The sequence below is a fragment of the Pseudophryne corroboree genome, chromosome 6 (assembly GCF_028390025.1).
Source record: "Pseudophryne corroboree isolate aPseCor3 chromosome 6, aPseCor3.hap2, whole genome shotgun sequence".
In the NCBI taxonomy this organism is placed as follows: domain Eukaryota; kingdom Metazoa; phylum Chordata; class Amphibia; order Anura; family Myobatrachidae; genus Pseudophryne; species Pseudophryne corroboree.
Window position 1 is genome coordinate 429009174 of NC_086449.1, and position 16155 is coordinate 429025328.

General features: G+C 42.5%; 1 protein-coding gene across 2 annotated transcripts in view; it reads right to left on the reverse strand.

Annotated features, from left to right (window-relative positions):
- Positions 1-13236: 13236 nt before the first annotated feature.
- The window catches only part of ATXN7L1 (ataxin 7 like 1), a 383163-nt gene continuing 380244 nt past the window's right edge, over positions 13237-16155 (reverse strand). Inside the window, exon 12 of one of the 2 annotated variants that reach the window (XM_063927041.1) lies at positions 13237-13443. In XM_063927041.1, the coding sequence (XP_063783111.1) occupies positions 13405-13443 (39 nt within the window). In that variant the 3' untranslated portion in view covers positions 13237-13404. Of the gene's footprint in view, positions 13447-16155 lie in introns of both variants that reach the window. The other variant, XM_063927040.1, reaches the window with a different exon arrangement.

The window sequence follows — 16155 nt, forward strand, 5'->3', positions numbered from 1 at the left end:
CGGCAAATACGGTAATTTATGTTGGCCTTAAGGACAGTGTGGATAACATTTTTGTAAAACTAGTGACTAGTGTTTATCAAACTAGATGCCACTGAATAGTGCAGCTTCAGATACGAATGTTTATTTTCTCTCTTGGTCTTGATGGGGTATTACAAAAAAGGTATATTTGGCTGCTCAACCTGAATTCCCTTAAAAATAAAAAAAGTACGAACTCTTGACACTGTACTAGGAAACCTACCACCCAACAGAAGTATCAAACTAAATTAGATCATATCTTTAGCATTAATTTTGTAGCCGAGTACAAATCAATACACTGCCCTTCTGTGTATTAATGAAAATGTTTTACTCTCTTACGTCCTAGAGGATGCTGGGGTTCACATTAGTACCATGGGGTATTGACGGGTCCCTTGGGAGCCATGGGCACTTTAAGAGTTTAATAGTGTGGGCTGGCTCCTCCCTCTATGCTGCACTCAGTTTAGAAAATGTGTCCAGTGGAGACGGTCACAGCTAGGGGAGCTCCTAGGAGTTCTTTTAGTTTTATTGTTTTTTTTTTTTTTTTATAGAGTTAGGCACATGGAACTTAGAGGGGGGGGGGGAGTAGTGTCCAACCCTCGGAGGTTAATGCCCACTATCTCCACTGACAGGACACTGAGCTCCTGAGGGTGATGATCGCAAGCCCTCAAGGCCACCGCTCACTCCCGCAGCATGCCGCCAACCCCTAACAGAGCCAAAAGACGTCGGTGGCGAGTAGGTTGCCGGCGAACCGACAGGTGGGGAGCCGGTGAGAATAGCGGCATCAGGGTAGGAGCGCAGCGCTGTGAGGGGCACCCTGGGCCAGCGCGATACCCTTAAAACTGGTCATCTGGGCTATCAGGGAAGTTATTCTACTGCTAGCAATGTGTTTTACCTCAGGCCAGTATAATCTTAAAGTGGAGGAAGACGCGCCATGACAGGGGGCGAAGCTTCTGAGAGCGGATCCAGCAGCTCACCAGCGCCATTTTCTCCCTGCAGATCACACACAGAGACGCTGACAGGGAGCGCTGACCCTCCACATAACTCCAGCTATCCTGTGCGGTACCAGGGGGTTATAGAAGGGGGTTAGTGTTATTCGCAATTTTACACTGTGTAGTCTATTAAGGTTGCACAGTCATCGCCAGGCCTTTATTATATAACTGCCTACTGTGTCCAGGGACTCTGGGGCAGGATTTATTAATCCTGGTGAAGGGATAAATTGGAAGATGATAAAGCACCAGCCAGTTATCTCGTAGCTGTCCTTTTTCAAACCCGGCCTGTGACATAGGAGCCGATTGGCTGGTGCTTTATCACCTTCCACTTTATCACTTCACCGAGCTTAATAAATCTGCCCTTCTGTGTCTTGTGCTGCAGAGTATGTATCTTCCCCAGAGGAATCCCTTCCATGTACTCAGGAATGTAATATCATGTCTCAGCCTTCTGCATCCGAACCATTGTGGGTGGCTTCAATTAAGGGAATGATATCCCAGATTTCATCTAGGATAGCTCATACTGAGACTGAAACACAGGTTTTGAGAAAATCTGTAGAGGTTTTGTCTGGTTCTGTTCCCACCACCTCATCAAACTCCCCTGGTATATGCCCAAAGAAGTGTGCCCTTGCCCAAATTATGCAAGTCGACACAAATATCGACTCTGATATGGGAGACGGTGATGGGGATATGCGGGGTGGGGGTGGGGGGTGAGGCATCCCTTGCAAAGGGGGTGCAGCTCATGATTGCGGCCATTAGGGATGTGTTACACATTACTGAAAGCACCTGAGCAGGTAGAGGAGGCTTACTTTACAGACAATAAGAAAGCCTCCCTGACCTTTCCTGCGTCTAAGGCATTAAACGCATTATTTGAAAAATCCTGTGAAAACCCGGAGAAAAAATTCCAGGTCACAAAAAGGGTTCCTGTTGCTTTTCCCTATCCTGAGGAGGATAGGAAAAAGTGGGAAAACCCCCCTATAGTAGACGCTTCAGTATCTAGACTGTCTAAAAAGGTGGTTTTACCTGTCCCTGGGTCTAGCGTTTTGAAAGAACCGGTAGACCGCAAGATTGAGACTATGCTCAAATCCATATACACTGCTTCAGGCGTGGCGATAAGGCCCACTATTGCCTGTGCATGGATTTCGAAAGCCATAGTAAAGTGGTCAGGCACATTACTTGAGGAATTAGATTCTCGGGATAGAAGTGACATTGAAATGTTTTTACGTCACATACAGGATTCTGCGGGTTTTATGGTGGAGGCCATGAAGAAACTGGGTCATCTGAATGCAAGGACGTCTTCCATGGCTGTCTCAGCAAGCAGGGGACTCTGGATGCGTCAATGGTCTGCAGACGCGGAATCCAAGAGAAGTGTGGAGAACCTACCCTTCACAGGTCAGGCTCTATTTGGGGAAGCATTGGATGCGTAGATCTCTACGGCAACTGCGGGTAAGTCAACCTTTCTTCCCTCAGCCACCGGGAAAAAAAAATTCTACATCTACAATGCAGTCCTTTCGGACCGCAAGGGTTAAGAAGTCCAAACCCCCTTACACTTTCTTCAGGAGGTGGTCGGGAAAAATCCAGAAAACCTGCACCTGCAGGTTCCCAGGAACAGAAGCCTGGCTCTGTTTCCTCAAAATCCTCAGCATGACGGTGACCCTCCCAGCGTGGAGAGCAGGCAGGTGGGAGCGAGACTCAGACTTTTCAGTCACGTCTGGATATCATCCGGCCTGGATCCCTGGGTACAGGATATTGTGTCTCAGGGGTACAGACTGGAGTTTCAAGAGCTCCCACCTCACAAATTCTTCAAATCAGGATTACCAGCTTTGGTGACAGAAAGGACTATCCTACAGGAAGCCATTAAAAAATTAGAAAAGACAAATGTCATTGTTCCAGTACCACCTCATCTGGAAAGCAAGGGTTACTATTCAAACTTACTTGTGTTACCGAACCATCAGATCAATTTTGAACCTGAAGTAGTTAAACATTTATTTGAGGGAAATCAAGCACAAAATGGAGTCTCTGAGAGCGGTGATCTCAGGTCTGGAGGAGGGGGAATTCCTAGTATCCCTAGACATCAAGGATGCGTACCTCCACATTCCGATTTGGCCGCCACACCAGGCTTATCTCAGATTTGCACTGTTGGACTGTCACTATCCGTTCCAGGCACTGCCAGTCGGCCGAAGGTGTTCACCAAGGTGATAGCAGAGATGATGGTACTCCTCTGCAGACGGGAGTGAAAATAATTCCATATCTGGATGATCTGCTGAAAAAGGCATCGTCCAAGGAGAGGTTGTTTCAGTCCATTGCTCTCACGACTCGTCTGCTCAGGGATCATGGATGGATCCTGAATCTTCCAAAGTCACATTTGGAGCCGACAAGAAGATTGTCTTTCCTGGGGATGATCCTCGACACGGAAGTGCAGAGGGTGTTTCTACTGGTGGATAAGGTTTTGGTGATACAAACAATGGTCCGGGATGTCTTGAAGCCTGCCCGGGTATCAGTTCATCAGTGCATTCACCTTCTGGGGAAGATGGTTGCCTCAGAGGCTCTACAGTACGGAATATTTCATGCACGGTCCTTCCAACTAGATCTCCTGGACAAGTGGTCCATTCTTTCAATAAACATTCTGGAACTAAGAGCTGTGTACAACGGTCTTCTACAAGCGGCACATCTTCTGCAAGATCAGGCCATTCAGGTGCAGTAGCACAATGTAACGACGGTGGCCTACATAAACCGACAGGAACGAAGAGCAGGGCTGCAATGTTGGAGGTAACAAGAATCCTCCTTTGGGCAGAAAGACAAGCAGTGGCGCAGTCAGCAATCTTCATTCCGAGAGTGGACAACTGGGAAGTGGACTTCCTCAGCAGACAAGATCTCCATCCGGGAGAGTGGGGCCTCCATCCGGAGGTGTTAACAGAGGTGGCAAATCTTTAGGGTGTACCTCAAATAGACATGATGGCCTCCCGCCTTAACAAGAAGCTTCGGAGGTACTGTTCCAGGTCGCGAGACCCACAGGCAGTGGCGGTGGACGCCCTGGTAACTCCGTGGGTGCTCAAGTCAATGTACGTGTTCCCTCCACTTACACTCATCACAAGACTTCTGAAACTCGTAAAGAAAACAAGAGTTCAGGCGATCCTCTTTGCTCCGGACTGGCCAAGAAGAGCTTGGTACGCGGATCTTCTGGAGTTACTGCTGGAAGATCCGAGGCCTCTTCCTTTTCGTGAGGACCTTCTGCAACAAGGGCCGTTCGCTTATCAAGACTTACCACGGCTACGTTTGACGGCATGGAGGTTGAACGCCGGATCTTAGCTCGGAAAGGCATTCCGGCCCAGGTTATTCCTACCCTGATACAGGCTAGGAAAGGCGTAAAATCAAAACATTACCATCGCATTTGGAAAAAGAATGTATCTTGGTGTGAATTCAGGAAGTTTCCTACGGTGGAGTTTCATCTTGGACGGTTTGTACTCTTCCTGCAAGCAGGTGTGGATGTGGGCCTGCATTTGGGATCCATAAAGTTCCAAATTTTGGCCTTATCCATTTTCCTCCAGAAACAATTGGCTGCCCTCCCTGAGGTTCAGACTTTCTTGAAAAAGGTTCTGCACATCCAACCACTATTTGTGCCTCCTACGGCACCCTGGGATCTTAACATGGCGTTGCAGTTCCTACAATCATATTGGTTCGAGCCTTTACAGGAGGTTGAGGTCAAGTATCTCATTTGGAAGGCTGTCACACTGTTGGCGTTAGCATCTGCTAGCTGTGTGTCGGAGTTGGGGGCTGAGCTCCGGACGCGTCAGCAGTTCCTTCCAAAGGTTGTGTCGGCTTTTCATATCAACCAACCTATTGTGGTGCCAGTGGCTAATTACTCCTCAATTCCCTCTAAGTCCTTGGATGTTGTGAGGGCTTTGAAGATCTATGTGAAGAGGACTACTCGTCACAGGAAGTCGGACGCTTTGTTTGTCCTTTATGATCCCAACAAGGTTGGGTGGCCTGCTTCTAAGCAGACAATTTCACGCTGGATTAGGTTCACTATCCAGCATGCGTATTCTACGGCAGGACTGCCGTGTCCAAAATCTGTTAAGGCCCACTCTACTCATAAGGTGGGTTCTTCCTTGGTGGCTGCCCGGGGTGTCTCGGCTTTACAACTTTGCCGAGCGGCTACTTGGTCAGGGTCGAACATGTTTGCTAAGTTCTACAAGTTCGATATTTTGGCCTCTGAGGACCTAAAGATTGGTCTATCAGTTCTGCAGCAGCATCCGCGCTCTCCCTCCCGTACTGGGAGCTTTGGTACATCCCCTTGGTACTAATGTGGACCCCAGCATCCTCTAGGATGTAAGAGAAAATACGATTTTAATTACCTACCGGTAAATCCTTTTCTCGTAGTCCGTAGAGGATGCTGGGCGCCCGCCCAGCGCTTCGTTTTTCCTGCAGTAGTTACTTGGTTCAGTACTGCCTTGTTACTTGGTTAAGTACTGTTGTTCAGCTGTTGCTGACTTGTTCAAGCTGGTTAGCTTGGTTTGCCTTGTTATGTGTGAGCTGGTGTGAATTTCGCCACTATCTGTGTATTTCCTTCTCTCGAAGTATGTCTGTCCCCTCGGGCACAATTTCTAGACTGAGTCTGGTAGGAGGGGCATAGAGGGAGGAGCCAGCCCACACTATTAAACGCCTAAAGTGCCCGTGGCTCCCAAGGGACCCATCTATACCCCACGGTACTAATGTGGATCCCAGCATCCTCTACGAACTAAGAGAAAAGGATTTACCGGTAGGTAATTAAAATCCTATTATTTTATGTTAAGCTTTCAGAGTGAAGACACGATGGTATTTGATAGAGTGTTTAGCATTTTTAATATATCATGCACATTTTTATTGTTACTGAAATTATACAGACCCTACACTTGTTCCACTGATATCGGGGTGTACTTTTTTCCTTACAGATGGACACTATATAACCATAGACCATTTGATCTACTTAACACACTATTCTGAACATCCAAATCTACAGAGTTGAGTGACATTATTATGACCACCAGCTAATAGTCGGGATTACCGCCATGTGCAGCACGGACAGCAGCTAGATGGGCTGAACTTTCATTTTAGACAAATGTCTGGTAGCCCCAAGGTTCATTTTGATGGTGAGCTGCTCCACTGTAGCGTGTCGGTCCACTCTCACGCACCTTCGTAGCAGACGTTCACCTCACATCAATGGCAGTTGGTGCTCCGCAGTTTCCACGTCGGTTATTCACAATTGCCATTTATCCAGACACGATACACCTTCACCACTTTCAGAAATACTGCAACCTTTGGCCCACATGCCGATAATCATCCCTTTTTGCAACTCTGATAAATCGCCCCTTTTACCTATGACAGCAACGAGTGATCTGTGTGCAGACAGCCTATCACATACCTTATATACTCACCAAGCCAGTGCACGGGATGTTGTGTACTTCATGGGCTACGCGCTGCCGACGTCAAATGTACGAGGTTGTCATAATAATGTGACTCGACCGTGTATATCTTAACATAGCCATAACAAACCCATCAATTTATTCAAAGAAAAAATGCAAAACAAATGTTTTTTTTTTCTTACAAACATATAAATTATTTTATTTACAAAGCCATGTTACAAAAAATAAAGAAAAACCAAAAATAAAAATAAATGTAAGACAATACCAATACATCCCTCACTGGAAAATATCTCCAGGCCAGGCACATGACCATGGCAGTATCAATCAGATACATTTGTTCAAAAATTTTTAAACTACTTTTTCATTTTTGAAACTTTATGCCATAGAATTTACTATTTACATCTACTTGAAACATATTGGGAGGGATTTTATTTTACAGTTTTACTCCACTGGAAAAAAAATACCCCAATATTTCTAGTTTTAGTTATTTTAATTACAGCTCCAGTCCAGCTTAACAGTCCATAAAAAAAGTATTTTTCCATTATTTTTATACAAAAATCAGTGTGAAATCCTCTACATAACTACCCATTATTGAGGACACTTCAAGTACATCGAAATTAAAATATCTAACTAAAAATACTCAAGCATATCCTTTCCTTAAATTTTTGCCCTGAATACTATCATAATCACCACACTCTTATATTTCAGTCAAATGTACCAGTTAAGGTTGGTTCTTATGTTACGCTGCATGACCTCTAAAGTGAGCTTTTCTGCATCTGGTTGCTCTCCCAAAAATTCAATTTAAAATGAGAACAGGATTTGTATTGTACTGCTTGACTACAGCATTGCAAAGTGGACTGGTGCCTGGGAGAAGGGGGAAAAAAAGTTTTTAAGGCCTTTGAGGAACAGACCCTATATGATCTGACATGATGAATCCTCCTTTAGTGTTGTTTAACCCTGTCAGTACTGGAGAGAGTTGTATGTTCTCCCCAACAATGAGAAGGTTAAGGCATTTGTGTTTCAAAAGACATCCTGTATGTGGAGTATCTCTATACATTGAACCAAACTGAGGCTCCACTGTACTCGTGGGACCCTGATCATTTGCCAGCTTCCCCCTTTAAAGCAGAAGTGAGAGGAGTTATAATTTGATCAGATTCCCATCACCCACTCTCTGCTCTCAAGTATTATAATCATGGAATGATTTACACTGGATACTGCTAATACATAAAAGTGCAGAACAAAGAAAGGAAATGCTTAATGTTACAAAGTCTGGATTTTTAAAATAAATTCCCACTAAACATAGGAACTGTAATAAATTATTTGGGCACACGTTCTTCAAAAGTCTTCTGGAAAGCGCATTAGATTTAGCCAAATTATTATTTTCTTTTCCGCACAATGAGCTTGAAAACCCAGGACAAACCAGCTAATCAATGCCCTGTTATACCGTTGTTCAAGTTTCATGGGAGAAACGGCATACCTAAATAAGAGCTGATGAAACAAAAATATTTTGTGTTGTTTTTAAACAGTTAGCCAATCATCCAGCGATAATAGACTACGCTGTAAAAACTATATTCTACAAAAGGTCAGTCGGTACTATGTACATTCTTACACTGCTAAAAAAAAGAAGGCAAATATGTTCTCTGTGTCATTTTTTTATGGCTAACCGGCCTATGCAGCCTGAGCTTCTGTTGCTGGGAATGTAATTCCAATTATTACATCACGAACACCGTTCCCTTCAGCATATTGTTGCTCTTTCAACAAAAGGGTTAATGTGAAATGAGGACTAGTGTGTCCACTGACATTTCCAGATGAGGAGACCTCTGCTCATATGGACAGTAATATAAATGTGGTGTGTCAGATAAACAGAGGTCTACTTTAATGTTATACAAAGCTTGTGAGCGAGATCATCATTTGGTACCAATATTTCGCATGGATTTACTGCCAATAGGGCTTGCAACCGAACGAGAAATACCAGGGCTATGAAGTACTGTAAAATACCCATTAATACCAGTCTTCTTTTTAATCATCCTTTTTATATTTCATGAGATATATTAAAGTGCAGTTACAAGAATTGCTTAACGCTATGGAGAAAGCAAAAGCTGTTTTGGGAGTTGCCATGGAGACGTCAATGGTAGTAGATTGTGGCCTTTAAGTTTTGGATCTCAAGTCTTCAGGAGCAAAACTGGAATGCTTCTTTTAATGCTTGAAAAGCATTAAAGGAAACTACAATGACGCTTATTTAGCCACAGGGATAAGCTGCCAGGAGAACTGCATTGTGCTATAAAGTTCAGTCTCCAAACTGAACTGGTACCTAAAATCTGTAATAGCCAAGCCAGGACTTATATGGGTTTTACCTCAGGGACGGCTAAAGATTCAATGCTGAATTACAATGCACTTCAGCCTAGCTCCAATTTAAAGTTGTTTCTACTTCAGAGTAAATAAAAGCATTAGTCATGTTTAATATTATGCACACATAATCTTCCTAAGTAACAGTAACGTGTAAATTAGATAACATAACTAAAATAAGAGGCATATGTTGTATGTAAATGGATGATAAATCCGCTAATGGAAGTACCACAATTTAAGAGCTATTTGCCAGCCAAATCCCTCTATTGTGTCATCTTGACACAAGAACAGTTCTACTTGCCGCTTCTGAGGAACTACAATGCACATATTTATAAAAAAAGAAAAAACAACAACACTGCAACCATAAATGAATGGATTGTACCTCTTACACATTAAGCCCACATACCTTCAATGTTATCTACAAAACCCTGGCATTTGCAGTGTACCAATGGTTTAAAGATAACTCTAAATACAAATGATTTCACTAACAACTAAAATTACTGTCACTTCTAAAAACGGTTTCCATCACAATAATTGTATGGCAACAATTACACATATATTCATCTTTGATCACAAAACACAAGTATTTTTTGCATGTTTCCAATCATGTGCAGTAGGTACAATCCATAGAAGTAACTGGACTCCATTTTTTTTTTTTTTTAAATATGTGCATATAACTTTTCCATGTTATTTCCCGGTAGAATAGTAGGTTACATTTATAACATTCTAAGCTACAGTGGACAGTACCAAAGAGTAGCGGAGATTAATGTGAGTAATAGTAGAACAAATAATTAGCTTTCATGTTAAAGTACTAAATGATTAATGGTTTAACGAGAATCTGTATAGCATGACATGTCCACTATAAAGTACAGTAACAGTGCCATGCCAGGACACTACAGTTCCATGGGCAGTCCCGTGACCCAGTCCCCCCAGGTGCACGTGCCATTATAACATTATGTGTGCTGTAAAGAGAAGGCTGGGACTATGAAGCTGGGCGCTTTCTATAGATGCATCTGTCACCTCTCATGAGGCCCAACAAGATGGATACAGGTATCACACTATCACATTGTGATCTGATGAGTTTGTGAAAACAGAGTTAAGCATTCAATGAATTTTTTACTTAAGCATTAATCTCCCCCTCATGCAGGTTACGTGCCTCTAAGCATATTTACCTTTCACATAATCTGCTCACTGCAATCTAGAATAATAGAAAATGTGCTTCTACAAAATAATGTGGTATAGCTCTTGGGGCGCTGATAAACAAAATCACCAAAAGTAATTTGATTCCCTTTCAAATGAAATATAAAACAAGCCCAAGCAAAACCTTTGCAACCAGGCAAACTGTATTCATTTGTTTAGATGTCTGTACAGACATCTGACAGAAGAAAATGACTTCAAAGTGTACAGTCATACCCATCATTCTACAAGGCACAGTGTCCTATTTTAGTACAGTTACCAAACTACTCACTGTAAAGACATTCCAGAAATGGGTATTTTAGTCGCCTCTGATTTGATAATGGGTACAAAGTACATGGTGGCAAAACAATTTGGTGAAATGTGCCACTAGCTAGGCATATCATCTTATAGATATTGCTTCATCATCTGCACTAACTGAAGTCTGGCCATAGTCTATTTGAGGCATATACAGTATGATGTAAGAATGTCAGACTTGATCTGCGGTGTCTTGTCTGGTCCTTCTGACCCCTAATTCGGACGCTAACAAATGTAGAAATTTTCCTTATGTTAGGAAGGAATGGGGAAGGAATGTAAAGCAGCAAAGGAAGAGGCAAGATTTTCAAATTACATCCTCAGTTTTAGAACCCCAGAAAGAGGAAAACAATAAATAAATAAGTAAAATGACCATAAGTAAGATCCTTACAATCTTTAAAAAAAATGTGCAAAAATAACCAAGATATGTACAGATTATTTTCATCTTTAGAAATATACAACACAATTCATATTAAAAAAAAAATATAAACATTGCTTTGACTTTCCTAATTTTCATTACTCAATCTCAGTCAATTATCTCAGCAAAACATAAATTATTATAAAATTAACACTTAATAACAAAAAAAGTCCTAAGTATCCTTAATGTTTTTCCCCTGAACAATCTTAGCATGGATTCATAATTGCTTTAATCCATTACAGATTCTGTATGGAGCAGTGTAGGAAAAACAAGCAGACATCCATTTCTGTACTTTGATGTAAAAGAAGCCAACATATTAAGTGCACTTTTAACACTGTAGAGACAAAGTGTTTGGTGTGACTGAAGTTCAGGAAACTTTCAGAAATCCCCTTTGACACTAGGTGAAACCAACCGATTGTACTGTAGAACAGGGCATTTCTTATTAAAAAAAACTGACCTTATACTTAACATTCCCACTACATCTGGCAGTGAAATGGTTGATTTTAAAACAAATCTATCAAATGTTGTTAGTAATTTATTATTTGCTGATGACACCGCCAAATTGCACAGATTTGCGTCTATGTGCTTGTTTATTAATGTATTTGTTGCAGATTTAAATTCAAACTCCTAATGTATAATCCTTGGTCCTGTAGCCCAACAGGAAATGACATTTCATCTCACAACACTACTGCAGCAACTTTCTAAGCATCTGTAAAAGCAGGCTCATACTCCGACCCCTTCTGGGTTCAGTGGTATAAAAACAGGATAGGGACAATGCTGCTATGCCACGCAGCACATAATTACTTACATTGCACTAATATTTAAATAAGGTCTTCTATAGCTACAAAGGAAATAAAGTTAAACAGCTGGACTGTCAAAAGTTGGCCAGACAAACCGATCCAGTGGATCCAGCTAAAAATAAGCTCACAATAACGGAGCGATAAAGAAGTGCAGCTTCACTACTGCAGTGAGTGCAGTTAAGTAAAGGACGCACATCACGAGCCGGATGTAATGTCTTGTGAGACGGCCGGAGCGCCAAGACTCTGGCTGAACTGGTAAGTTTTTTTTAAAGCAGTAAACATTTACAAGGCAAAACTTGGTTGGTATTGCCTTGTAAACGTTTGCCGCTTTTAAAAAAAAACGTACGAGTTCGGCCGGAGTCTAGGAGCTCCGGCCGTCTCGCAAGCCATTGCCTCCGGCACCACATTTCCAAAGCAAGAACATTGCAACAGAGTCCCACTCTGCACATATATGCATCCGTTTGATTTTTAACAATATTAGAAGATTCTCAATTATCCAACTCATGATATTTTTTGTATTGGTTAAAGTGTGCAAAATCAGATTACTAAATAAATTGCATCATCCAAGAAGGAGCCAGCGGTGGCATTATTTAGCCTCCTACTGCAGATAGCATTTCCATAAGTATCTTTTGTTTTTTAGTTATATCTCCACGTATATAAATATAAATATATATGTATGTACATAAAGAGTTATCAGTAATGTACACAAGTGAGATTGTATCTTTTTTAATTAATTTGTCAGCAGCTACTATGTTTTTTCTCTGTATACTTAATTTATTCAGTAGATTGGCTTTGGAGAAACTGAAGTACTAATATTCCCTCCCTAATGACCAGCATCATTAGCTCATTTTCTTTATAAGGGCTGGAGGACCAGGACCTACATTATAACACACAAGGTGGTAACTCCAGAGTAGTCACCAGATGCGGGCAGCATTGTCCCCTTACAGATCAGTCACTGAGGTAATGTAACAAAGACCCTCTTAGCAAACTGCAGCACAATGAGTGTGGGGGGACAGCTTCCAACACTGAACTGGTTTCAACTGAAAACAGCCATCTATTTGGGAGATGCTCTGCAAGTGAATGTTCCACAAAATATATGCAGTCAGTCACTCATACGAGGCCTCCAGTTATGCAAGTGCCCAGGAATATCATATTGTTGCATGATACAAAAGTGATCATTATATTATTTTAGGTTTTTTTTTCATAATTGTTCCTTATTTCTTCCTTTCATTGGCAAATGAGATTCCAAACTGGGAACAAAAATAATACAGGACATTTAACATGTAAACTTGATGTGACAGCATAGCTACACAAAAGATCAGGAACACTTCATAAAATGAAGGACAGAATTACTCCCTGCATCGTACAGCGCATCACAAACTAAAGCAGAACATTTGTACGCAGCACATCTCCCATGCCCACAAGTGGCTATAGCGGACTGCTAGCGCTATCAGACGTATGCACTCCCTGATTACCCTCTAATAAAAATCAGTGATTGTATACAATATTTCTTCACAAATGTAATTTGGATTCATCTAAAATGATTTCACCCAAGTGCCATATTTCCTCTGCTGCAGTTTTCATTCATGTAACGCAATATCGTAGTAGAGATGGGAGAGAAAATAAAATAAGGAGTACAGGCATCGCTGATGTGAATCAGAAGGGCTGGGATAGATGATCCTTCTTGCAAAAAAAAGGTTTCTAAATAGATTTTGCTTTTCTCCTAGAATACCTTTGAAATCAAGAAGAATGATTTGTACAGGAAAAAAAAGCAAACACACCAACATAAATGGCAAAAGCAAAAACACCCAGTTTGGTTCTGTAAACTTTAGACTGACAGGTCTCCATCACTTCGTTATGAAAGGCGACATTGTCTCTGCCCGCTGCAAATGAAGTGCTTGAGTAGGGATGCTGAGATCTCCAAGTAATCGGCTGATTATCTCCCAGTGTCATGGAAGTGTTCTTATCCTGCCAGTGCGGTTTGTAGTCTTCTTAAAAACAAAGAGAGAACAATTGTCACGACCATATTGCACCAGGATTCCAGTTTAATAAAAACACATTTTTGTTATTAAAATTTTGAAATAAAAAAATAACAGCTGCTACACAAACAATTTGAATAGGAAATAAATATAAGGTGTCAAACTGAACTGAAGCCAAATATCACAATTTAAGAGGATGTGCACTGCACAAAACATCGTAACAAGCTTCAATTACCACAACACACATTCACGTAATGTGTGTTGAGTCTAAAGGATGGGTGTTCCTTAGAGCATTATAATGAAAATCCCTTCAAAACATGATGGCATACTGTAGTTGACACCTTGACAGAATCACACTGTGTCATCAGTATACTGTGCTATGTGAATTACTAATGAAACAATGGAGCAAACCGTAAGCCACATCCAGGAACAAAAAACATGAAAGAACTGTAAGCGATCAACAGCTACTAACTGCTCAATCACAGATCATGCATTGTCAAGCTGCATGTACCTTCCTCAAATCCTCAACAAGCCTCCTCACTACACATCCAAGTCTGGTTTCAACTACAAAATGACCAGACCACCCGGCTACAGTGCTGGTGCCTCTATGGAAGGAAAGGAAGGGTATGTGATGGGATGGATTCAGCATTTTCCTCCCAGCTGTGTGCTACAAGGTAACTAACAAGACAGGGATCCTTGGAGTGTCCAGTTTGCTAGCACATGGTCCCGAGTTTAATTAGCAGGGGGGCTTAACCACTGTATTATTACTACTTGATGTGTTGTGGTCTTGATGAAACCCTCCCACTGGAAACACAATTCACCTGCTGATGACAGACATTAGATGCAAAACAAGCTGAGTAACTGAGAATCCCCTTTTCCACCAACCAATCCCTAGGTGTTTCTCAATCTTGGGTGGTAGGGGTGTGCTGTTAATCGTGGTTGTAGTCATTTAGCCGTGACCACTGCTATAGAGTGGGAGGGTCTGTTTTTATAAAGGAATTCTCTTGAGTTGGACTACAAACAAATATAAGATTTTAAACCTACCGGTAAATCTTTTTCTCCTTGTCCGTAGAGGATGCTGGGGACTCCGTAAGGACCATGGGGAATAGACGGGCTCCGCAGGAGACATGGGCACTAAAAAGAACTTTAGATATGGGTGTGCACTGGCTCCTCCCTCTATGCCACTCCTCCAGACCTCAGTTAGAGAAATTGTGCCCAGAGGAGACGGACAGTACGAGGAAAGGACTTGTGTTAATCTAAGGGCAAGATTCATACCAGCCCACACCATCCACACCGTATAACATGTACATACGAACCAGTCAACAGTATGAAACAAAACAGCATCAGCCCGAGACTGATCAAAACTGTAACATAACCCTTATGTAAGCAGAAACTATATGCAAGTCTTGCAGACTACGGACTAGGAGAAAAAGATTTACCGGTAGGTTTAAAATCGTATTTTCTCTTACGTCCTAGAGGATGCTGGGGACTCCGTAAGGACCATAGGGATTATACCAAAGCTCCAAAACGGGCGGGAGAGTGCGGATGACTCTGCAGCACCGATTGAGCAAACTTGAGGTCCTCATCAGCCAGGGTATCAAACTTGTAGAACTTTGCAAAGGTGTGTGAACCCGACCGAGTCGCCGCTCGGCAAAGCTGTAATGCCGAGACACCTCGGGCAGCCGTCCAAGAAGAGCCCACCTTCCTAGTGGAATGGGCCCCTACAGAATTTGGTAACGGCAATCCAGCCGTAGAATGAGCCTGCTGAATCGTGTTACAGATCCAGCGAGCAATAGTCTGCTTAGAAGCAGGAGCGCCAACCTTGTTGGCTGCATACAGGACAAACAGTGATTCTGTTTTTCTGACTCTAGCCGTTCTGGCTACGTAAATTTTCAAAGCCCTGGCCACATCCAGGGACTTGGAGTCCTCCAAGTCATGCGTAGCCACAGGCACCACAATAGGCTGGTTCATATGAAAGGATGATACCACCTTAGGCAGGAATTGAGGACGTTTCCGCAACTCCGCTCTATCGACATCGAAAACCAGATAGGGGCTTTTATGAGACAAAGCCGCCAATTCCGACACTTGCCTAGCCGAAGCCAAGGCTAATAACATGACCACCTTCCAAGTGAGATATTTTAACTCTACCGTTTTAGGTGGTTCAAACCAGTGTGACTTAAGGAAACTTAACACCACGTTAAGGTCCCAGGGCTCCACCAGAGGTACAAAAGTGCCTCTGTTTTCCCAACCCGAGCCGTTCTGGCCACATAAATTTTCAATGCCCTGACCACATCCAGGGACTCGGAATCCTCCAAGTCCCGCGTAGCCACAGGCACCACAATAGGTTGGTTCATATGAAAAGATGAAACCACCTTGGGCAAAAATTGAGGACGAGTCCGCAACTCCGCTCTATCCACATGGAAAACCAGATAGGGGCTTTTGTGAGATAAAGCCGCCAATTCCGACACTCACCCTGCCGATGCCAAGGCCAACAACATGACCACTTTCCAAGTAAGATACTTTGATTCCACCGTTTTAAGAGGCTCAAACCTGTGAGACTTAAGGAACCGCAACACCACGTTAAGGTCCCAGGGTGCCACTGGAGGTACAAAAGGAGGCTGGATATGCAGCACTCCCTTCACAAAAGTCTGTACTTCTGGAAGAGAAGCCAATTCCTTCTGAACGAAAATGGACAGGGCCGAAATCTGAACCTTAATGGAG